Here is a 16,933-nt window from a genome sequence, read left to right as displayed (position 1 = left end):
GGGGCACAGGCATCTCAGCCTTCAAGGTGGTCCATCAGCACAGGTGAATATCAGCTTGAGCCCAACACACCTCTGAAAGCTGGTAAGCTGGTCATGGTGGTGAGCAGTGCAAAGGAGCATGGCTGCATCCTGTCCCTGACTCCTTGTTCCCTGACAGCCCCCAGGGCCCTTGCCCACCCCTCACAGCCCCTCCAAGCTGGAACAGCAGGGCAGTGGGCATGACACGAAGGGAGGCCTGTGGCCTGTCAGTCACGTTGTACACCCGTTGTATGGGTGGCACCTACCTATCCACCTATGTGGTTCCTTTAAAATAATAATAGTAGCAATAACAATATTCTCCCTCAAGACGTTTGATCTCATGAGAGGATTCAGGACTGGTGTGTCTGTGAGGACAAAGAGCTTTGCTGCTGTTACCTTGTGAAAAGGCACCTAAGAGCTGAAGAAAGGTTTAAGGTATAACTTTCTCCTCTGTTTCTCCAGTAATTACTCAGAAAGGTGCTATTCAGCTTGTTCCTGTGGTAAAAAGTTCACCTCCCACAAGTTCTGGGCAGTGCAGGATCTGGGGTTATGCACAGGGCCTGGGGGTCTGTGCAAAGCCTGGAGGTCTGTACAGCGCCACAGGTGCAACCCCACACAGCCAGCCAGCCTGTACCACCACCCTCAGCCTCACTTATTTGCATGTGACTAATTGTCACTTTGTAATTAACACTTTCGAGTTCTAACCTAGTAACAGGCTTGTGGAGAAACAATTTTAACCTGTTACTGTTAAGGCAAGTCAGCTAGAGCTAGTCCTGCTACCTGCTGATACACTCCTAATCAGTTGTCAAATTGACTTCATTTTGACTAAAAGTTCACATAATAAAATCAAGGAGGTGCAAAAATATTTCAATTTAAACCACATACATATTTTGAAGCAATATTTTCTGCTTTTTCTGATGTAGATTTTAGTTGTCTTTTTTCTCTCTTTTTCTTTGCTTTTATTATGCTGAAAACCAGACAATGGTCGCAATGTCAAAGGTAAAGTATACATCTAGACTGTGCCTTCCACTGTTTCAAAGAGCCACACTTTTTGGCATGATACTTTGCCTGCTGTATGAAATGTTCAAATGCAACATTCTCATGCTGACCTCTCTAGGGCCAGGTGCATTACTTAAATTATATTTGTTAAACACATAGTTATTCCCATACTACTGTCTCAAAGCACTAACTACCAATCCCTGGAAAAAGTGAAGTCATAGTTAAATGATCATTTGACTTAATTATCTGTTAATTCAAAAAAGGAAGGGAGGGAGATAGAACATACTATAGTTATTTAACTCAGTGCTGATTTCATTAAGCAGGCAAAACTTCTATTTGAGCTACAAGAAGTTTTACCTGTGAAAGGGTGCATAATTGGGTGGGGCCACTAACAATTGTTATAAGGTGTTTAATATTCAGTTAGCTATCTCAAAAATAAAATAATTGGTAATCAGGAGCCTTGTGGAAGTATCTTCACTTATTCCTCTTTTGTCTCCTTAAAACTAGTTTCACGTTCCTGGATGGCAGGGGGTATGGTTTCAAGCTTCCTGTAGTATTAAAATGTGCATGCATGAACATCATTGCCAATGTCGTGTTTAAATAATATTTAGTGCAGTTACAAAACTATTTCTATTCACCAACGCTGGCCTACATCTTTCAGAAGCAATTTGAACATAATTCTTAAATTACTTCCTCCATTTCTAGAAAACAATTACTAAAATGTTCAGTTTAATTGTAATACTTGTAGCTATGTCTTAAAACTGGTTTGTGACTTCATGCATGATGCAAAAAGTGTGTGTACCTAGTCCTCTCTCTAAACTGCATGCAGTGCATGACAGATTCTGTAAAGTGATTCATGGTCTACAAAATCATTTGCTTCATGTGTATGTTGGCAAAAAAACTTGGGGATAAAAACAAAGTCTCTGTACTCTAAAGCAACTTTTATAAACGTATTTACTGCTGGTGATGACAAATCATTTCAGTGAAATAATTTCTCAGTGCATTGTTTAAGCAGGGACAATGGAATCCTAACATGAAAACAGGGAGCTCAAACTTACCCTTAAAGTATCTCTTCTGTGGGATAGGCAGAAGCATGTCATTCTCCCTGCTTAGTCAATTCTTGGCTGCTCTGCTGAAAATGTCAATCAGGGTGCCAATTAGTGTCAATTGTGATTGTGATTTGTTATGGCCCTCTTTTTCTGCTTCCTGCTATGAGAGTACAGCAAAGGTCCAGTGGCTGTCAAGTATTAGCTCAATTGCTGCCAGCCTGGGCTGTACTTAAGCTGGTAACATATTTCAATTATCAGTATCGATGAGGAAGGTGTATATGCCTTTCACCACTTTATAAAGCAAAAGAAGGTGGATGTCACATTCTGAGGCATGAGGTTTAGGTAGCAAAAGAGAGAGTGTAAGCAAAACTTTAAGCATCTATAAAGATTTAAAAAAAAAAAAAAACACCCACAAAAATCCCAGGCTAATAATACTATCTAATCATGGATTTGCCTAGGGTCCTGTGGTTTCCTCTTAGCCTTGATTTCCTTAGGTATCAAGAATCTTGTTTATCTGACAAATAGCCCAAACTGGATATCCAAAAACTAATAATTGCTACAACTATGTGGAGAAGTAGACCTGAAAACCTTCAATCTGACCACACATAGGTAGCACACACCAGCCAAATTAGACCCTTCACTGATCTGTGAGGAGATGGTGAGCCCTGATATTTTCTAAAACCCACTTTTTACTAGACTCATGTACATGATGGTCCTACCTGGGCCAAAAGGTGTTCAAGCAAAATATAATTCCTTGGTAGTTTCCTCAGTACCAGGCTCTTTAGCCTTTCTTGTGGAAGAAAGATAGTACTTTCTTCCTTTCTCTAGTTCCACAAAAAATATACCAGGTTCATTGGTCTAAAGAGAAAAAGGACTGATTTTGTACTTTAGTGGTTAAAGCACTCACCAACAATTTCAGTTTACCTCACATCAAATGATCAGTGGACAAAATAAAGTCAGTCTTGAGAACAGAACCACCAGGTTGATCTCTCATAAGGGAGCACCTGAAGTTTTTAGTCTAGAGCATCGTGCCCTCCCTTATTATTTTGAATTCATTTTTGCACAGTGGAACACTTTGAAATGGAGTACTGGAGGATTTCTGTCTCTGGCCCACATTAACCTATAACTAGCATGAACTTGGGAGGTAGGAAGCATGTGTATAAATATTTTTAAATTAAGAAAACAAAAGTCTGGTTCTTCTACAAGCATTCTAAGCCAGGTATGAGGGAAGACTAGCCCTCACTTAAAAAGGTTTTTTTAAATTACAATTAAAATAAAACTCAACACTGCCTGAAACATTTCTCCACATCTACCTCCAGGTCACTGGTTGCTTGGAATTTCACTCATTTACACATATAATATAATTTAGCTGTTCTGCTGTTGACTTAGAAGTTTACTCCATAGGCCTAATCCTGCCTCACTGCCTGTTCCTGAATCATAGCATCCATTCTTGTTGCCCTCACAAGAAGACAAAAAAAACCCAACACAAGACCTCAAAAAATCCCCAGTAAAAGATTAAATATCACATCGCTGGCCATAATGGAATTAGGATACACTAAGAAATCTGGGAAACACCCTTCGAGCCCTCACTTCAGATACATTGCTAATGACTGCAAAATTGGGATTTTTTCTTAAATCTATAACTGAATTTAGCTCTTGATATCTAAATATCTCTATAGAGTTTTTTCTAGTATTATTCTCACAAGCAAATTTTTCTAAGAATATTTTTTTGGCTTCTAGGCCAACTTTACAATGACAGTACAAAACAGCGGTTGAAGAAACACATTTTGGGAGTTTGTGATACTTTGGAATGAAAGGCTTTTAGGACAATGTTAAGTTAATATTTCCATTGATTAAGTGTGGAGTTATTTGATCAGTCAACAGAGGTAGAGCAAGGGTCCACTCAACTTTCCAGTTCACCAAAAGGCATTTTTGAACTATCATGTAAGCATGAACAATAGTCTGGATGTGAAATAGAGCCTTTGCTCAGTCCAGGCAACCTTACATAATCATATGTCCTAATACTGCTTTTATAAATAAATGAGAATATAGTTTTTATATTCAGTCAGCGTTATAATGGAGCATAACAACATACCCAGTAACATGAAAACAAGTAAGGATGGATGCAGAACGTACTTTACAATCCATCAACTTTATAAAAAAAAACATTGGGAGCTATAAATAAAGGAAATTTCATATTTATATCCAATGTTAAATTTGATTCTTATTAGCAATTAAGTTATCTTTTAAATATAGATAATTTTTACTATTAAACAAGTAGTATACTGAAAAACAGATTATAGCTACGCTTGTAACATGTCCACTTAAACATTAATAGTCACTTATGTCTCTGCATTTGCCAAATACTAAATACATGTTTTGATTTTTCAGGACCTTTTAATCATATCAAGTCAAGTCTGTTGGGATCCACATCGGATTCAAATCTCAACAAATACAGTACAATCAACAAAATTCCTCAACTCACACTGAACTTTTCAGATATCAAAAGTGAAAAAAAATCTTCATCTCCTCCTTCTTCAGAGAAAGCAATTATTGCACCTAAGGTGAAAGACCGAACGCACAATGTAACAGAGAAAGTAACCCAGGTATGGTAATACCCATTATTTTAGTTCCATTCCAGTTTTATGGAGCCAGTTGCCAATGTATTCAATAGATTCTTACTCTTTGCATTAATTATTTGGATATCTTCAGTAAATTTCAAGGGTTTGAGTGGTTATTTACTTCCAGTTCAGTTGTATCTGAGGTACTTTGCAAGATTAAATTATATTGCTGAGAAAAAAAGTTTTGACTTTCTATTTTTCAATGGAAAAAAGCTGCTGTATGCAGCCCGAATAACTGCCCCAAATAAGTTTCAGTGATTCTTGTCAGCCATGAATGTTAGGTGTTTTGGGGTTTTTTTCTCAGCTTGTGAATTGCTGATTAGTACAAGGCACAACACGATAACAAGTGGTAGTTGATTGTGCCACTGGTATTGGCATCATAGCTGTGTCATGTAATTTCTGTTCCAGTTCCTAGGCTTTTCGTAATGCTATTTCCTGTGGTTATCTTTTCCACATGTATACATCAAAAAAGGCTGTCAAAATGAAATGCAGGTAACTTTGGACTGGATACATGATATATTCCATCATACTTGGGAGTGACACATACAACTGAAAGAAAAGTGAAAACAATTCAAGATAACAATTCTTCACACTAAGACACAGTGCATTCTGAAAACAACAGGAGTTTTCAGCTAAATTCAGTATGAATATTACATTTGTGTCGTGATGTCATATTGGAGATTGGTGAGAACAGACTACCAATGTGCAACATACTGAGAAAAATAAAGACATGACTGTATCATAAATAACTTTTATACTTTTAGTACGCAGAGAGTAGGTCCTTAAATGCCCATCCACTGACAGACTGAAGGAAAAGTGCTTTGTATTAGAATGCAGATAGAGATTTCATAAGGAAAATCTTGTCAAGAGTAGCTTTTGACTTACTGCTGACCTGCCTTCTATAGACTAGACTGCAGCTTCGCTACATTGGTACTATGCCAGATATTTTCCATGCTCTTACTCCTTTTGACGGATATAAAAAGGAATGTATTGTACACCCTCCTAGAGAAGTAGAGATAAAAGTTCTATCAGTTCTATCTTGAGATCAGTTAGTGCCTAAAAAGTAATTGGATTTTTATCTTTCATATATTTTGTCTTTGATAGCTAACTCAAATCTGCAACCATTGTACTTTCTTCTCTGGTCAGTTGTGAAAGATTTAATCTCTTTCGGATCCATTTTGATACATTTTAAATTATTCATAGTAGTTATACATAGAAATCTATTTACAGATAATATGGCAAGAAGTCAAGTTACTTTTAAAAGACTAATTTTTATAAGTTATGTAAGCATAAATCAAGCTTGATTGTTTTTTACAAAATTCTGACTGGCTAATTAGTGGCAGAGTGCCAAGTTTCTATGTACTAATGGCAGTGTTATGGGAAAATAAATAAATTAATAAAAATAAATCTATGTTTATTCTCCAAACAGCTTAGATATTACAAAAAGGTCCGATAGAAATGGCTTGGATCAGCTAAACCTTCCAGGAACATTGAAACTAACTAAATTAAAAATTAAATTTAATTTGCTCTATAAAACCTTTATATGTCACAAAGGACTCCCAATTTAGTCTGACAATGGTTTACGCCCTTTTATAGAACTATCTCAAATAATGTGCAAAATGCAATTTGTGTAGCAAACTTAGATAGTATACCATTCACCATAATTGGAAAGAATTCCCCACAGCTGTTCATTTCTCTTTCAGTATGTTCGTTTTTTAGTTGCTGCTGCAACTACTTCTAGGATTAAGTACAGAGAGAAACTCCTAAGAGTAGTATTTATAAATGTAGGTAGTTTTGTAAATAGTAGTATTATAAATGTAGGTCTACTGAATTAGATAGTCAGAGATCTAGTTAACTAGTTATTAATTAATTAGATTAGAAATAGACATTTAGAAGATGAAAGAGGTTACTTTTAGTCCTGTTTATGTTTCTAATCCTCAGTGATTTCAATATGCTTTATATGAGTCCACACATCAAAGATACCATTGCATGTCTGCCTGTGTCTTTAAGATCTAAATTTCCTTGTCACAGGCCTGTAGATCCATTTTGTATCTGCAGAATAGTGGAAAAGTGGGTTTGGAAGGTTTGAGCACAGTGTTGAGAATAGAATATGGCAGAAATGTCAGATGAGATAATTAGGATGTGCTCATGCTGGCACAGCACTCTGATACGTAAATCTGTGATATGGCATCAAAAATGTTCAGAAGGCAATATGACCTATTTAATCTATAGGACAATATCAGAAAAAGAGCAAATGAGTATAAAATGGCCCGGGTAAGTTAAAAGGTCACCCTTAATCAGAGTAGTGACATTCTGAAATAGTCTTCTAATAAAAGAAACTAAGGCAGGAATTCCAAACGTCTTCAGAGAGAGCCTGAGAAATGCAGTAAACATAGTTAATACAATGTGCTTTCCCAGGACTTGGTGACATGGAAGACCACTTCCTGTCAGAATACGCCATTCGAACATCCATCCTTTTCTCTCTTTGTAGTCATCATTGTGTATCTCTCTCCCTTTTCTTTCTTCAACTTTGCTGAGAAAATCAGTCCCGCTGTTACAACCTGATTTTTCCACTACTGTGACTCATCTCACTGTGCAGCTCAAAACACAGAGACTTTGACTGTGGTGTGCACTAAGGTATCAGTGAGCCTTGCAGTCAGATGACTGCACTCTAGATTCTCTCTCATGCATCAATAATATCAAACAGAGTATCAGCATCACAGGATACAAGAACAAGGTCTTCTTTCCAGAGATAACAGCTGTATGACTTCTATCATATCCACAAGCTGGAGAAGTAATTCATGTAGCGAAGACAGTGAAAAAGGAGAGGATGTCACATTGCTAACTTCATAAGGCAGAGGAAGAATAAAATGAATGAGTGATGGTTATTGTATTTAATACAGTTTCAGAAAGAATTTAAAGAGGAGTCGGATGCTTTAGCAATAAGATTTTGGTGGAATAAATTAGAAGCAGATGTGAGAATTTCAGAAGGAACAGAAGAGGTTGTGGGAGAGTGGTTGATACTTTAAGTGAAAAAAACAAACTTCAAAAGGCAGGTGGAGTAAATGAGATTTCACTACATAATTTAATATATTAACAAATTAATTAATTAATTAATAAAATCCTCAGTATCTTACCTTTTAAGTAATAGAAACAAATTAATCACTTCAAAAAGAGATGAGTTATTAATTGTTCTCCACAGATCCTTAAAATATTGCCTTACTACTACATGAGTGCTCATGACATTACATAGAGATGAATGTTGCCTTAAGATATAGTTTGCAGTGAAGTGCTGCACATGTAGTGGTCCTGAATTAGTAGGTATCTCAGTCTCACTGCTCTTCACTGACCAAAGCTCCTTGTATATTGCAGAGTATCATAACATCTTCTGGATGCCTGTTTCTGCATAATATTGACTTTTACTGAGAGGAATAGTCCAGTAGTAGCTGTCAGAGAGCCCTTACTGGAAAATTGGCAATGTCATATCCCAACGTAGGTATTTGTCACTAAAATTAAATTTATGTTTCCATTCCACTTTTCTGAAAGGTGGGTTTTTTTTAATGTTTCACATTATAATTTCTAGCCGTACTAAGATAGACTAGCTTCTAGAAGAGTCTCAACTTACTTTTTTTTAAAAAAAATCTTTTTATTTTCTGTTTGTTGGGAGGGACAGTCCATTTTCTGATCTCTTTTGTGGATAGGTTCAGTTGGGGTCTGTCTGATTGTTAGAAAGAGACAAATCTTCTCCGAGGCACAAAAAGTAGACTTATATGAAAGAAAGCAGGGGGGGCAAAATTTTTACATCTGTCCCCTCAACATTTTTTCATGAATGTGATGACTTCTGGATGTAAAGTTACAGCATGTAGAGGTGTAACTGTAAGTGATTTTATCTGTATTTTAAATACTAATGTTTTTTAAACCTTCTTACATAACCAGTTCCCACTGATGTATGGCTTCAAAGCTGTGAATTCTGTTGTGAACAGACTCAGAGCAGCATCAGTGTTAGAATAGTCAGTAGCTATGCTTATTTTCAGAGAAAATTCCTGAATACCCATAGGTTAACACTGACAACAAACAATGGCTGGCCCAGTTAATAAAAGCAATTTATTGATCTCTTTATCATGGTGTTTAAAAAAAGTTGTTTTGTGGCCCCTGATCATTAATGGTCAGAGATTATTGATCCCCTTGAAATTTGCCTGTCTGTTGAGATTTAGCAAGCGTGTGGTTGAAAGACCCAATATGTATCTGTTTATTGTTTGTCTCAGTAGCTAACTTAGGAAGGTAAAACTCTATGATCTTTAAACTTTTTGTAAATAATACAGTTTTATCATCCACTCACCTGTTAGAAATACCCAAACTGGTTATATGGCTGATGAAATGATAAATATATACTTTGACAGGCTACACAGTTGATTGGAAGATTGTAATCTGATTTGCAGACATGCTGAACACCCACAGCTCTTCTGAAAGTAGAGCTCTCAGTGACATACCCTGTAGTTTCAGTGCATGATTTTGTAATCTGGCCAGACTGTATTCCGTTAGCCCCAAAAGATTAAGAAATAAGTAACAATATCCCCCAAGGGCAGTCTCAGCTGTTGATATAAAAAGAACTATTATATGATCATGACTTCAAACTGACCTTCAGGTTTTCAGGCTAAAAGAAGACTAGCAGCATCTAGGATAGAGAGGGGCAATATAAGACCTAAAAATAAACCAAATTATTGAGCTATACATTTTCAGCTGTCTGATTCAGCTGACACACTGCACTGTTTACATCATGCAATAACTCTTCACACACAAACAACATTTCAAGGCTGTTCATTTTGGAACACAAGCTGACATAAAGCAGAAAATTCTGAATTAAGGAGAAACAATTTTGATACGTCTTCCAATTACACAGTGAGACATACATATAATAATGAAATTGAGGGGTAAGCAGAGCCAACATTCCCTAGATACTGTATAGAAAGTTTAAATTTTTGGTTTCTGCTGAAGTGAGAATCTTCTTTTGTCTATTATTTGCTATATCTGTAATCAATGATACTTATACAGGAATTATTCTCTTTGTTTACAATTATTGCACGAGAGTGCTAAATATAATTTTCATCTTTTATTATCATTTTATAATTAGGCTTTATAATTACTATAGATGTAATTATAGAAGAGGTATAAATGTGTGTAATTTCAATACCATTTAGAAGGTGTGACACCCCAGTGTCAGGATAGTCTTTTATACCTGTGCAAAAACATCACCGAAATGGGAGAGTAGGTTCTTTTGCCCCAGAGCAAATAGCTATGCAAAGTGCATGGAAGCAGAAAACAAAATTCACTCTTTTAATCTGTTTCAGAAACAAGCATAGCATTTTAATTAGAAATACTTGCTATTGCATCAAGTAACAAAATGGCCATAGCAATTGTGAAAGATAAAATATCGCTTGACAGTGATTGTTTTCAGTGGAGCCTCTTCTTTTTTTGACAGCTGAATAGGGTAAGGCATCTGAACTGCTGCAGTGTTTTGGGAAGATTTCACAGCATATGGTAGAAATGGAGCAGTTGGAAAGCCCAGCTGCTTTGAAGCATGTAACCTGGATGCATCCTTAATTAGTCCATGTCCTTCCCCTAAGATCTGCTTTTCTGAGAAAGTATTGCCTGATTTTGCTGAGTTTGGAAAAAGTATCCAGTATCTTCTATGAATTACAATTTCCATCAATCAATATTTTTAGGGATCTCTTTGTTGTTACTGCCTTCAACCAAATAGTTAGGGATATATTCTATGACACTATCATGGAATGGAGCACATTAATTTTTTTTAACACTAGATCTTTTTCTAAAGCAACATTCTTCTTTTGATGCTAATATGTCAGAGGGAAATAGGCAGACACAGTCTTCCAGATTGCATTGTAGCTCTGAAGCAATTAATTTAACGAATATGTTGAGGGTATAAGAACTAATGCCTACAAAGCAGGTAAAACTAATTAAAACGAAGGTGTAAGCAGCACTTAGGCAAACCTCATTTCTTTAGACTACAGCTCTAAACCCTCAAACCCCCACTTCATGGTGGATTGACCTTGGGAGTTTATAAACTTGGTAGGTTACTCAGTTAAACCAACAGTTTCGAGAAACATCAGAACTGTCCCACTCTGAACTGCAAGAAGTCAAGCCCCTGCTTAGCCCGTCAAGCCCCACTGAGATCCAGAGAACTGGCAAAATCCTCTGATTCACTTGGCATGCACAGCCTGAAATAACACCTTTTCACACATGCAATTAGAGCTGCCTGAAAACAGCCAGGAAAGGAGTCACAATCTCTTTTACATAACCTTAGAAACATATAAAAATGTAGTGAGGAAGAGACCTCTAGAGGCCATTTAGCCAAACCTCCTACTCAAAAGACCATAACTTCAACGTTAGATTCAAGTCAGGTGGTTACCATGTTAACTCAGGAAACAGTTTCTATGTTTAGGTCAGCAGAAACATGTATTTTCCTGGAGAAAAATCACCCAGCGTTAGACAGCAATAGCAGCTGGTGTGCTGAAAGAGGGAGGGAGGAGGGCAAAAAGCTGTGGATCTCATGGGCAAGAAAGAGCTGGCATTTTACAAGGAATATTGCTGGTGTAGCTAACATGTAGGGTACTCACTTAGAATAAGGCAATCCTGGGTTGTAGTCCCAGAGTATTTTGATTGTCACTTATATTACATAAATGACCATCTGTTAAAACATCCACATAAATAACCCTGGGCATCAGGGACTCAGACTCAGGACTCTTCCCTCCCTCTTTACCTCTCTCCCTTCCTCCCTCAGTGCCCTTACCCTCAAACAATCTTGATTCTGAGCTCTGCTCTAGGGCCAGAGATGTCACATGTACATACTGTCGTAATCGGTGCTGGATCTAGCCACAGAGTGCCATAACCTAGGGAGGCAATATTTAGCATTTACCTGAAATTACATATTCACGCCACTTAAGAGTCATTTTCATCAGAGGAAAACACACAGGTATGTTCAGCTAACAATTGCCAGTAATGAGTTTCATTTCTGCACAATTCTACCTAATACAAAAAGTGAAAAACTGGTGCATAATTTGACATTATTTTTTTCAAGAAAATAGTTAAATTCCCACAAATCCCTAATGAGCAAAATCAATGAATAAACTAAATGTGAGAGCAGAAAGTTCTCACAATTTGCATTGAGTAAGGTGATGATATAACATGATAAATCTAAAAAAGCTCTCTTCTAGTACTGATTAGAAACTAGGTGGCATTAAGGATATAAATGAGAAACAGCAGCAAGGCTAGTAGTCTTTTGGCTTGGGCAGGGGGTAGGAGAGAAGCATGTGGATTGGTTGGACTTGATGGAGCTAATGGCAGCTGAGGAAAATATTTTCTGGTTAGGGTTTGGGATGTTTTTTATAGCATTAGAAAAATAAGGAAAAGCAAAGACCCAGTCAGCACAGTATGCTGTTTGATGAATTCCAAATTCCCTCAAAAATAATAAGCCAAATGAGAAGGTCGTTCTTGTCATCTATGATCTGCCATGTCTTAGAACTTAGATTATGTTTTCAGCTTGTAACTGGAAACAGGATCAATAGAGAAGTTCATACCCAGAATAGTTCAGAAAAAAATGCTTCTCTTTTAAAAAAAAAAAGTTGATGTTAATGCTCCTCAAATTATATTGAAATATCAAAAAAATCACAGTATCAGGAAAATCAGGAACCAGCTGTATGAACCAAAAATCAAAGGGCCATTGAATCCCAAGTATTATATTCACAAAATAGCGACCTTGAAAGTGTGGTAACACATAGTTTCAAAGCATTTATTGAGCTTTATGTGTGGTATAGGTGATATTGAGCACAACAAAAATCTCAAGAAAAAGTGAATAGTTCAGGCATTCTAGAGTGTAGAAATATACTATAAAATTCAAGTCTATCTAAAATAAAGCGGCTAAATTCAATGAATATTTAGTTGATATTCATAGTACACAGCAAACTGAAAGAATTTAATCTTCCTGCTATCAGGGTGGTCTTGAATTAGATTTATCTGAGATAAATTTTTTTCTTTGACAGCTGAATGAATCATTGTAGCACATGGTGGAATTGTCTTTAAGAAACTTTAGGTGTATTTTCCAGCATAGTTTTTTATTCAAAGAATGGCAGTTTCACATTAAGGCAGCATCTTTTTAAATATGAAAATTGCAGTAACTACTTTTAATTTGATATGGTGAAAGCTGGCATGTTCAGCTCCACACAGCCTGTTCAGAATACTACTACTAATAAATGAGAAACATTTATTAAAGGAGAGGAAAAGTCCTTCATTTCACAGCTTTGCATTTTTTTCTAATCTCAGTATCCATCTTCTTCGAAAATGCTCACTTTCTAAATGAATTCTATGAATTATGAAGAAACCTACTCTCTTTTGAAACAAAAGAACAGTTGTATGGTATGGTATGGTCTCACATCTGTACCAATCTATTCTGTTTAGTTTTCTCCGGCTTGAAGGTTGGTTAACAATGGAAGACTATAACCAAATGAGAGTAGCACCTTTTACTCTAGTTTAACCTCTAATGGGTTTGGAGGTGAGCAAGAAATCAGTGCTTATAGATCATGGTCATCTTGAGTTTTAGAGGCCAACAAAACTATTTTGATGAATATTGTTAAGATAGCATGTGGACAGCAGCCTACTTCCAGGTTTTCAAAATAAGCTTGAAAAATATGTTTTGTATAGGGTAGTGATTTCCAGATATATTATGCTATTTTCTCTTCTTTACACCTACAATATCAAGCTAAAGAAACTGCAACAGTGAATATCCTATTCTGCAGTTTGTAGAGTGTGATAAATTAGTCAATATATCTAGAAAACAGTGAACATTAAGAACATTAAAGCTTACAGTTAGGCTTCTATCCTAGGCATTTTTTTCCACTGGATTGAACCTTGATGCCTGGAATTATATGTGTGATCAGCCATAGTGCCAAAAAGGTACCCATATCTCCTTCGTTAAATCCATAAGTAAAAGGTCCTGTTCTCTCCAGAACATAAGCATCATTTAACATAACAGAGGCAAGGTAGAGCTTCTCAAGGTGTTATTTTTGGCTCACTGATGTCATCAGAATGTTTTTGTTAAGTACTAGAAAAACTAGTGAAGAATCATAGTGAGGGTGCTACCAGGCCCTGCCACAATTCTCCCAAACCAAAATATGGTTTTACATCTGAGAAAAATACCTAATGTAAGATCCAGTTACTGATTGAGGAAAAGCAAATCTGCTCAGTTCACCGTTATTTTTTCTGCCTAACAAGTATTAATTGAATGGATAGCTCTAGAAATCTGGATCATGCTTATATAGGTTGGTTTTGGTAGTGGAATGTGTTTTTTATTGTTGCATTGTGTGTACATGTGTATGCAATCTATTCCATCTCCTATTGCCAAATGGCTTTTTAGTTGGAATGTAATTGGGTAATGCATTAAACTTTCCCATAAGTGTTGAGAAGAAAGGACCATGAGCAGAACATTAAGATTAGACATCTCCTTTAAGTGAATCAGGTTGGCATATACTCATTAGGCATAAATGCTGGAAGGTCACAGGGGAGATGAACATTTCTAAATGAAGCTTTCCACCAGCTACCACAGCAGCTTCAATTGCAGCTCACACTTTTTAAACAATAAGCGGTCTAATTCAGAACACAAATTTTCTAGAAACTAAAGTTTGCTTTTTTTTCTGGTTATGAAAAAAATATTTACCATGAAATTTGAAGGTTAAACTTAAAAATGAATGTAAGGATCTTTTCTCCCTTTCTCCTTTACTCCTGACAGTTACATCAGTAAATACTGTAGTATAGAACAAACTCTGGATTTAGCTGCTAAATTTTCACTCCATGAAATTCAGATATTCTTACTGCTTTTATGTCCTTGTTCAGCTGCATCAAAATGTTTGTCAACTAAATGGGTAATAATGCAAGATACATTTTTCACAAATACTGTGAGGAAGATAACATCAACTAGCACAAAATCTACTTTGCTTTGTTGTCATTCCATGAACAAATGATAGAAAATACCTTTTGGGTGACTAAAACCCACAGAAATAATTTAAGCCCTTATTACAAATATGACTCTTGATGTTTTGTTGTCAGACATAAAAAGGCTTGTTAACACCTTAGTGTTGCCAGAAGAGGAAGGAATTACAAACTCTTCAGCATTTTGCAGGATAGCATTTTTTGTCTTCTGAAACTGAAAATTCTGAAAGTGAATTTTAAAGAAGGGTTATGCAATTTTTATATATATTCTGGTATTAACAATTATTAAAAACGAGTCAGTTGCTAATATCTCCTTCATTGATAGACTGCATATCACTAATTTAAGATTTAAAGTTCAGTAATGCACATTCTATAAAACTGTATGCTTCTAAGTGTTGCTCTGATGATGCATTACCCACTAATATGAAAGTAATTACATACTGACTGTCAGGAAGAGGTTCTTGAAGTTAAGATCTATAAGTCATTTCTTAATTTTGTCATGGAAAATAATGGATGGAAAAAGAACTATAAAAGTAGTTCCTCACTTTTAATATCTATCTTCATGAGAAAATAAATGATAGGTTAGAGATAGTGAGTTTTCTAAATTATTACATCTGTTCAAGTGTGGTAAACAATTTTGTTTGACAATAACATCCATAGAAAAGTTATTTCCATGAATCCTGCACAATTTTACTGAACAAACATGAGAAGAAAGCTGTTCCATCTTTAATCTCATGGGATACATAACTTCCCTTAACAATTTGAGGACTTTGGGTTACTATGTATCTAAATATCTTTAGATGAATAATTTACCCAATTACTTGAAAATATGGCACTTCAAGGCCTCGGTGCTATAAGGCGCTCGGCACTCCCAGGAAGTCCTAGTGATCTCAAATCTGAGTTGGATTCAAAAGTTTTCATCATCACCAAGGGAGGATGCTACCCTATCAAAAGGTAAATAAATGGACAACATTTCTTGAGGAATCTTTATAAATCTTTAAGACAAAGAATAGTTTTGTAATTCTCTTCACATGGAAGGCCAATTTACTTGGTAATAAGACATGCCTCTTAGCTTTGTATTGATATATTTTTGAGTTCTCTGATGTAATAATACATTTCGGGGGTGTTCAGTGTTCATGGGTATCATTACATTTATAGAGTGCAAGTACTAGCAAGAGTCCAGTTCAGTGAGTCAGTCAGTACAGCTGTTATAATTTCAAGGCATCAACCCAATGACTGTACACAGATGAGTCATGTCACTGATGGAAACATATACTGTGTGGGTGTGGGCTTCAGCCATTGGTCAGATCTTAAATTTGCTCTCTGTTTCATCATATTTTTTATATGACATGACCTAGAATACTTTCATTACTTCTCTGAACATTACATTCCAGAGTGTAATGAAATGTAGTTTAATGACAGCCCTAAAGAGGAAATATGGGGAATGACATACAGAGATATCAGAAGTTAAAACTTCACCAACAGGGACAGCAAGGAGCCATGTAAAACCCTGTTGTCAGCACATCACTTGCTCAGTTGTGTTTCTCACAAGCCTTTCCAGCAAAAGCTGGAAAGAACCATTTCACTCCTCTCTTGGAAGAAACAAACCATTTGAAACAAGAGTTTTGGGATGAGTTTGAGATGACAGTTTTTCCACCTGACAAGATTTGTGGCTTTAGCAACAGAAATTCTACACGTTACAGTGCAGGAGATTAAAGAGGAATCAGAGTGCCGTAAAGCATGCATACAGGCAGGAAATTATTCACCTATACCAGTTATTCCATATAAAAAGCCCTCAGAAGTGGGATTGTAACTAAACTACACAAGGCAGAGAGAGAACAATTCAACCAAAGTAACTTGTCAGTGCAGCAGTGTTATCCTGACAGATAGACAAGGCCTTTTTAAATCAGCCAGTCTCTATTCCTTGTGGATTTTCCAGTATCAACTTTGTGATTATTATGTCAATATATTGAGAGTTTATATATAGGTCTCAGTTAGAATTTTTCTTAAATTTTAACACCACCAGACAGCATTATTGTTCAGCTTAACTGAAACCTTTTGGACATTTATTATCAAATTGATTCCAAATTCCACTTAAAATTTACCCAGGTTTTTCTTCTCTCACACTATCTCATTGCCTACCAAATTGCAGGTCCTCCAGAATATTAATTTACTGAATATTCAAAAACCTTTTCAGTGTTTATGCCTTTCAGGTTGAGAATGCCACAAAATCTGTCTTCAGCAACT

The 16,933-nt window shown here is 36.1% G+C and overlaps 1 protein-coding gene across 1 annotated transcript in view; it reads left to right on the top strand.

Annotated features, from left to right (window-relative positions):
* The window catches only part of KCNH7 (potassium voltage-gated channel subfamily H member 7), a gene marked incomplete at its 3' end in the record, with an annotated part of 221,040 nt that overhangs the window by 152,967 nt on the left and 51,140 nt on the right, over nucleotides 1-16,933 (top strand). The window contains exons 5-6 of the mRNA XM_084264659.1: nucleotides 997-1,017; nucleotides 4,458-4,672. Coding sequence (XP_084120785.1) covers nucleotides 997-1,017; nucleotides 4,458-4,672 — 236 coding nt within the window. The remainder of the gene's footprint in view (nucleotides 1-996; nucleotides 1,018-4,457; nucleotides 4,673-16,933) is intronic.

This window comes from Gallinula chloropus, assembly GCF_964237585.1.
Source record: "Gallinula chloropus genome assembly, chromosome: 5".
In the NCBI taxonomy this organism is placed as follows: Eukaryota; Metazoa; Chordata; class Aves; order Gruiformes; family Rallidae; genus Gallinula; species Gallinula chloropus.
The sequence above is the reverse complement of the archived record's forward strand: the minus strand, read 5'-3'. Positions and strand labels throughout refer to the sequence as shown.